This window comes from Otolemur garnettii, unplaced genomic scaffold (assembly GCF_000181295.1).
Source record: "Otolemur garnettii isolate 467f Iridium unplaced genomic scaffold, OtoGar3 scaffold00092, whole genome shotgun sequence".
Lineage (NCBI taxonomy): Eukaryota > Metazoa > Chordata > Mammalia > Primates > Galagidae > Otolemur > Otolemur garnettii.
The window spans coordinates 6,854,311-6,862,840 of NW_003852487.1; the positions used below are offsets into that span (position 1 = coordinate 6,854,311).

Consider the following 8,530-nt stretch of genomic DNA (forward strand, 5'->3'; position numbering starts at 1 on the left):
TTTCTTCCTAAAGTCCCCATCATCTCCTAACACGCTGTATGACTTCCTTGTTTTGCATACTTACTTCCCACACCTGCTATCTGATTATCCCGCTCTAGGATATGAGCCCATGAGGCCAGGAGCTTTTGTTTTGCCCACTGATGGGCCTCAGGCACCTAAACTAGTGCCTGACACACAGAGGTAAGGCTATAGAGTTGGCTGGATGAATGATGGTTCCAGGGGTTGGTGGGAAATCCACTTCCTGAGAGGGAGGGGCACCACAGCCTGGCAAAGGCAAGGAGGAAATGGGAGATGAGTTTAATGGGGAGAATATGTGGAGATAGGATGAATATGGCGTTTGGTGAAGGGAATGAGTGTTGCTTCCCGGAGGGTTAAAGGCACCAAGGAAGATGGGTTACAGGTGAAAAGCCCTCAGGGATTCCAGTGAGGCTTACAGTGTAGATACCTTCCAAGTAGACCCTATCTCTGGGGATATATGTCTTGTAATGACAGTATGGTTAAAAAAAAAATCTGTGAAGGACCTAGAGAGGCAGGGTTTTCTGGAGGATTCCATGGGATTGGGAAGAAAATCCTACAGCTGCCCACAAGTCGTTAATGTCCTACAGGCAGAGCCCTATGGGTGGAGGCAGCTGCTTCTGAGACTGAGCGCCGGGGCTCGCTTATTCTGGCGTCATCATACTGGCTGCTGCCTGAGTGTGGTCCAGAACTGTGAGGCCTCAGAATCATGAACAGTGGTCAGCGAGCTTGTCTTTGCTTTGGTCTGGTTGTCCCTGCCGGCCATCTCCATGCGTCTATCCTCTCTGGGAAACAAGGGCTCTTAGACTAATGAAATGATCTTGGTTGGAGGCTAGACCCACCAAGTCATGCCAACAGGGGTTTTGGAAAGAATGTCACTTGCTTGGATGCCACAATCTCTCCCATTTCACAGGGCTTTATAGTTTACATATGGTTTTTAAATAGATCCTCTTATTTGAGCTTCAAAATATACTGCTGCAAATATCACATTCCTCTGACAGATAAAAACCCTCCGTCTCCAGCCTTTTTGGTAACACTTTGACAGGAAGCAGCAGCAAGACTCAGCAACTTGCCAGTTTTCTGACTTTAGGTCCAGTTCTCTCCTAACTGCCTTCCTGCTTCGGGTGATGTGATGTTGGTTCTTTTTGTGCAGAAGCCATAAGTTGTGTGGGAGAGGGAAAAAAAGCAGTCCAGAAATAGGGGCCGGGTCTCTGGACACCTGCGCTGGCTCTCAGTCACGGGCACTTCATGTAACCCAGACAACCCTGAGTGTGACTCAGAACCACCAGCCTCTCATTTTGGGGCAGCCAGGGGCCTCGCAGGGTGGGACGAGGGGTACTAACTAACCACGAGAGAGCCTGCATATAGAGAAAGTGAGGAGATTTAGGACACGTGCAGGTACAGAGAGAGGGAGAGAGGAGGAGGGAGGTGCAGCAGAACCCTGCAGATGTGCCATTCATCATTCTTAGAAAATGAAGAAAAGGAGCACCCTATGGTTATTTATAACACCAATTACAGAATGTAAGGTCTGAATAAATACTGGGTGGTGGTAGCACACGCGGGGGGACATGGGTTAGAGAGACAGGGGTACTCTGGCCCCCAGCAGACGCACAGAAAGGTACTCAGTCTCTCCATCAGCGCCTTCAGCAGCAGCAACTGGGGGGGGGGAGCAGTCCCGCCTCTCACATTCACAGGGCAGGTAAGAATTAAAGGGGATAAATGCAAAAGTGACTTGTAACTAGGAAAGCCTTATACACAATGTTGGGGTGCTGGATAAATTTTGGCTCCCTCCTTACCCTCTCTACCCTCCACAGAGCCAATTTTTCTGCAGAAATTTTATATCTTAAAAAACGTGTGTGTGTGTGTGTGTGTGTTTTCTTTTATAAATGTGAATAGTTTGGGAGAAAATGGCAGGTAGAGTGACAGGTCTTGCCAACAGGGGGAAGACCCAGAACCTAGGCAGTGGGGCCTCTCTTGCCGCCAGGGGGGCAGCTTGCTGTCACCCTCCAGGATTTCCCTGCCACAGGGCCCTGGGTCACTCTGCATGGCTTTGCTTGTGGATCTGCTGTAGCCTGAAGGAAACCCTCTGAAGGCGGGGCCCACTGCTGCCATTGCCTTCCTGTTCCTCTCCCCACAGTTGCCCTCTGTTCAGAGCATGCATGCTACAGACTCTGAGTGCAGAGGCACTGCCCTCAAACACATGGGTTTGGATGGCACTTGGGCTGGCCCAGCCTACAGAGCGGGGAATCTACTCAGGAAGGGAGAGGAGGCTCAAAGCATGGGTAGGATTTACTAGAAGTGGAAGGAAACTTCACATACATACACACACACACACACACACACACACTCTCATACTGTGAGACAAAGACAACCCATGGTTCTCACAGACAGAGGGCAATTGAATTTGGAGCTATAGTGTGAGAAGGGAGGAATACCCAGCAACTATAACCCCTCTTCCTAAATCAATCTGCTGGGAGACAGGGTTTCTAATGGGGGGAGCAGACACCATGGCAATTTGATTGACTGGGAGCAAAAGATGTTATGGAGGAGAGGCAAGGAGGCATGGGGGCCATGGGGTGGCTGGTCAGGTTGTTTCAAACATCTTAAAACTCTAAAGTGTCTGCTCCGTGCTGTTATTCAAGGTTCAGTGCATCAACAGTCTAGTAAACATTATCAAGTCTCTTATTTAAGGAACAATAACGACAAAAAACTTAAACAACACATGTTAAAGACTAACCGCAAGAGGCTTGCCTATAGATAAAGAGAGGAGATTTAAACATGCCAGGTAACAAAAAGACATGTGCAGGGACTGGTAGGAACTGTATTGGAGGAGGCAGCTCTCGGAAGGAGAAGGTGGCAGGAGGCCCCCAGGGTCAGGGCTCTGTCTGAGGCCAGGGTGCTAGGCTGGGGTTGGAGGACAGGGTGGGTGGTGGGTGGTGGAGAACCAGGCAGGTACAGGGGAGGGAGCTCACTTGGAGCTGCTTCCACAGCAAGTGGGAGGGAAGGTCCACCCAGAAGAGCTCTCACTACTTCTGGAGAAGGGGGTACAAACAAAAGTCCTGTCTCCATGAATATATAAAACCAAAATGTAATCTGGCTACCACAGTGCGTTTTCTCAGGACGTCTTGAGGTCATGTGCTCCAAGAGGGTCACATGCATTTGGCTCAGAATAAATCTCTTTAAATTATTAAACAAACAAACAAAAAACCATAATTGATTCTCTTCTTCTCTCTCCAATGAGCCTGCAGGGGCCTAGGCTGCCTGCATAGGCTACTGATAGTAAATTGAAACAGAGCCCATTCAATGTAAGACCTTGGGCATGGGTAGGTCACGGCTGACAATGAAGGCAAAATCCTAGCTTTAACTCAGATGTGCCCCTTTGAGGGAGTTCCCTTCCAAGATGCTGTGGGGACCAAAAGTTGGGAGGGAGAGAGGCAGCAGGCTGAAGGAGAAGGTGGAGGATCAGAAGAGGTTTGGGTCCCTGCCCCGGCAGCTGCCCAGTGGGGCAAATATCCCCTCATTTTCTCCCTCCACAATATTCAGAGCTGCATCCGCCTATACAGTGTGAGTCATGCCACGCTGATTATAAAGGGAGAGAGAAAAAGATGCAGCAATCAAAACTTAAAAGGAAAAGGAAAGTCCTAATGCGTTCCAAAGTTAAAAAAAAACAAACTTGAAAATAAAGCGACAAGAAAAAAAAAGTTCTTTAAACCAATTTAAACAAACAAAAAGATGAAATAAAAATAAGGAAGTGGGGAGGAGAAAATAAAATGAAGGGAAAAAAATCCGGGAAAAGACAAATGAATGTTAGAGCAGGCACGGACAGTTAGGTACAGACGCCATGTACTTACGTTTACCTCGGTGATTGCTATATCAACAATGCTACCCACAACAATCAAGGCGTCAAATGTATTCCATGCATCACAGAAATAGTGCTGCATGGGGCAGAGAAGCCGAGGAAAAGAGAGAGAGAAGAGGAAAAAAAAAAAAAACCAACAACAAAGGAGAAAAACAAAACAAAAGGGAAGAGGAAAAATGAAAAAAAAAAAGGCATGAAGAAAGGGAGAGAAGAGAAAAAAAATGAGAAAAGAAAGAGGTTACGTGGGCATTTTAAATACTCTCTTACCACTCTACAGTTCTGGCGGCTCAAACCTGGGTAACCTGGTTTTCGAAGGGTGTAGAGGCCTGATAAAAGCTGGGTTAGTTCAGATGTGGCGCGGGGCTGGGGCCCTGGGAGGCTGGGCAGTGCTGTCCCTGCACCACCGCTGTCCCCGCTCAGCCCTGCGCCTGGGCCCAGCACAGCTGTGCAGAGCTGGGACAAGTGGAAAAAAAGGAGGAGAGGCTCCCACTTTTTTTCCCCATAGAACGACGGCAGGTTCAATAAAAGGCATGACTGGAGGCGGGTAAAACAGGAAATTAAAAACAAAATAAAAGGAGGTAAAGAGAGAGTGAGAGAGAGAGAAAGAGGAGGCAGAGGAGGAAGAAGGAGGTTTCCTGGGGAGGGCAGAGTAATACTCACATTAGTCTCACTGAGAATGACGTCAATTATGCTGCCAATTACGATGAGGAAGTCAAAAACATTCCAGGGATCACTAAAGTAACCCTACATAAGGGAGGGGCAGGCAGGATGGGGATTAAAAAGGAATATTAGACAGACAAGAACAGAGCAACATCACCATCAGAATCATCGTCCAGGCATCTCAGTGTTGCTGTTGGAGTTCCAGATGCCCCCACTGTGGCGGGAGCCCAAGGGCCCCGGCAAGAAGGGAGATGGAGGGGCATCTCATCCGGGCCCCCTGCCCGCCTTCCCTCAGTCACATGGCCCGTCCTGCTGATCCACCTGCCCAGCTCCCTCCTCCACAGGCAGGAGTGGGGGTGGGGGGTGGGGAAGGCAGTGCAAGCTGCTGGCTCTCCAGCACTCCCACACCTCCAGTCCTTCCCCACCACAGGGGCCTCCCTGGAGGGAGGGGACCCACTGTGTGACACCCTAAAGGTGAGCTGGCTGTGGTTCTATGGGTGAGACCAGAAACAGAGGGCCCTGAGAGCCGGGGCAATGAGTGTGGGCTAGAATGGGGCCGGGCTATCTGGGCTCAGAGGTGACATAACTTGTGTCAAGCTCAGAAATAAAAACAGGACCAAATCATTAAAACAAGATCCATAATCAGCTGGACTCTATGCAGATCAGATCGGGGTGGTCCTAGATCCTGCCCTGGACACACTCAAACATTCCTAGGGGGCAGTTCTACCTGGCAAATCCTTGGCTACCTGAGAGGAGGCAGAGTCCAGGCCTGTCCTGTGGTCTGGGGACATCTCTTGTGGCTCTAGACAGTGCTCCCTGGGGTGGGGGGCTCCTGAGCACCCTCCCAGGCTCCTCTCCTAGCATGATCATGCTAAGGTAGGGTCCCCTGAGATGCTAGTGTCACCCGAAGTGCGGGAAGTCCTTGAGAGCCTCCCCAGGGTTGACAGGGTAGTCTGGTGGGGCACAAGGACACTGGCTTCTTAGAAAGGGAAGAAGGCAGTGGTGCCATGGAGGAGCAATTCCAGCACAGAAGGGGAGACCAGTGTCCTGACTTTACTGCTTCATTCTGTAGATGTGGATTTTATTTGTTTTATACTACATCTTGAAAATCTTAGTTGAGATACTGGGACAACTGGGTCAAGCAGAGAACAGGCTGTCCCAGATGTACTGTAGGGTGGCAGGAATCCTGGATGGGTGGACTCTTTACAAAGGGCTTGTTGGGTCTGGGTCATTTCCCCAGAGGTGTGGGAGCCAAGAGAGCAACGTTCTATGACGACGTAGGTGAACACCCACAGCTCAGGAACCCTAGGAATAGGACAGTCACATTTCCCATGGGTGTGGGGAGAGGACCTAGTACCAAAGAGATTTGTCCTCTTAAAGGACATTTGCCCCTTTAGTCTTTCAAGGAATGTTCTGCAAGGGGCCGAGATGGGGCTGGCCACTGTTGTCCATCAGGCCCAGCCTTTTCCTGTTCTCTGGGCTTCCAGGGGATGGAATCTAGTGGACGGTGAGTGGCCATGAAAGCATGAAGTGTCCTCTGAGAGGCTCCCTGGTCTCTCCCCAGCTCTCTTGAAGGCTGACAACTTGCCCTTTTCACTTTTTACTCACAAGAGACAAAAATCTGTGTTCTTCCATTTCCTCCTGGCTCTATCCAGCTCCCTGAACTTCCCACTCCCCAGTCATGCCGCCTTTCCAGAGGGACGGCAAGACACGCTGTCCTAGGGCTGTTATTCTTAGTGTGGGAGGTCAGGTCACAGGGAAAGGGGCCTCTCAGTTCCCAGGCATTTCTGCCAAAAGAAAACAGAAACACCACCAAGGAGGCTTTGGATAGCCAGACTAGGAGAGCAGAGGTTGGCCAGGGCATGGGTTAGGTGAGGGTCAGCTTGAATCCTTGGCTTTCTTGTTGGCTTCCCAGAGTATTTTTTGGACTATACCAGAGCCTTGAAGGCTGAGAGAGTCACATGCTGTGAGCAGGGTACAACCAAATCCCTCCCAGGTTCTCAGATGTCATTCACAGGGCAAAAGGGGATCCCTGATTGGGGGGGAAGGGGGGAAAGGAGTGAAGACCTCAAATGAACTATCAAATGCATGTGTTGTAGAATTAGATTTTGGAAAACCCTGGGGACTATCTTGATATGAATACCATCTTGTGGATAGAGCTATTTCAGAAGGGAAGGGAGGGAAGTCAAGGAAGAGAAGGGAGAGAAACAGAACAAGAGCAGAATCCGGGAGGGCTCAGCAGCAGCCTAGAAAATGTGTAAGGAAACATTATTTGGGTATGGGGCCAGGAAGGGAGGTAAGAGGGCGGGAGCTTCAGTGCTCAAGAAAAGAGGATGAGCTGGAAATCTTTTCACCCGCCAGAGAGACCTGAAACAAAATGCGTGAGTTGGCCTTGGTCTGCAACACCTCTGAGAGACGAGAGAGGGAGAGGAAGAGACGCACAGAGATCAAACCAGACCAGTGCACACGGGTTAATCAGCTGGCACGCACTGCGGGAAAGGGCATGCCTTCAAGGGACCCTGGCACCCTCCTGGCTTTGCATCCCTGGTCACCCTTTCTCCCGGACATTTTTGTAGATGTGCAGCCAGAAGGAAAACACAAGACAGTTGGTTCCTCCTTGGCCATGGCCCTCCCCAGCCCATGGTACCACGCGGGCTCCCGCAGGTTGGGCTGACTCTGCTGGGATCAATGCATCATGTTTTCCCTGACTTCTCTGTCCTGGGGCAGGCTATACTGTGGACCTCCACTGGCTGCAGAAAACAACCAGTTCTCCTGTCACCAGGACTTTTGTGGACCCAGCCCTGAGATTTCTGCAGAGCTGGCAGGGGTGAGGGGAGCATGTCTAGGGGGCAACAGGGTCCCTTTCAGAGGCAGCTTTAACCCTGGCCCGGACACCCGCCTTCTCATCCCTCTGTGTTAGGAGCCCGCCAGACCTCCCAGCTGGGCCACGAAGATGGGTTCAGGGCCCCTTTCAAGTCTCTGTCCCCTTTGCCAGCCCCTCCTCCCACTGGTCCACATCCTTCCCAGATCCTTGGCCCATGTCCTGCACTTCAGTCAGCAAATCCCTAGGTGAGTGGGGCCTGGGAGGACGCCCTTTCCCCCATCTCCTCTGGAGTGTGAGAGCTTGGGGTTCTTTCTCTCTGCCTCTCACATACCCATCTCTGCCCATCCCCTCACTTGCTGGAAAGGTAATAGGGTTTGGGGGGGTGTAATGGAGGAAGGAGGGTAGGAAAGTCATAGACTTCTTTTCTTATGAAGTCAGTTTGCTAGGAGCCAGGTTATACTTATCACCCTTCGTTTTCCTGGTGACTGGGTCTCACGTGGTTGGGAAGTTGGGCTTGGGGAAAGGGTTTTCCTAGCTCTTCTTGAAATGGCACCAAACCTCTTAATGTCCAACTTCTCGCAGGGTGGGTCACCAGAAGGGGCAGTGTTTTTGCAGTTGTAAGCCTTTCCCTTGCCTCTGCAAATTCTACAGAGGGAGCTCATTTTCCCTTTCAAATGCTCAGCCTCTGGGGGTGTGTTCAGAGGTAGGACTCTTCTTTGGCCACCCTAGGGATGGACTTTTGGGCACCACCCAGGCAACAGGCAGCCCCCACCCACCAATCCGGAGCTGCTTGTACCCTAGGCCAGGTGGGTTCTCCTGGTCACTGCCCAACCTCCATCCCTTGCAGGTGTGGGCTGAGCAAACGGAGACCAAATTGATATTAGCTTCAGAAAATCACTATGGGAAGGAAAAATGGCTGCAAAAGCATCAAATGATGCATTTCACATGCACAGGGATGTTGGATCCTCTCTTTTGGATTATCTGTGCCCTGATTTGGCTCCGTGATCGAACATATACCAAGTTGAAAGAGGCAGTGTCATGGTTAAGAGCTTGATCTCTAGAGGTAGAATGGTAACTGTGAGCATATAATTTAACCTCTCCTTGCCTCAGTTTCCCCACCTAGAAAATGGGACAAACCATAGTGTTGAGGAGAGGATGACATGAGACCACTC

General features: G+C 50.5%; 1 protein-coding gene across 1 annotated transcript in view; it reads right to left on the bottom strand.

The window, feature by feature from the left end:
* Positions 1–8,530, bottom strand: part of CACNA1C (calcium voltage-gated channel subunit alpha1 C) — a 559,438-nt gene that overhangs the window by 61,921 nt on the left and 488,987 nt on the right. The window contains exon 28 of the mRNA XM_023516536.1: positions 4,535–4,618. Within this exon, the coding sequence (XP_023372304.1) occupies positions 4,535–4,618 (84 nt within the window). The remainder of the gene's footprint in view (positions 1–4,534; positions 4,619–8,530) is intronic.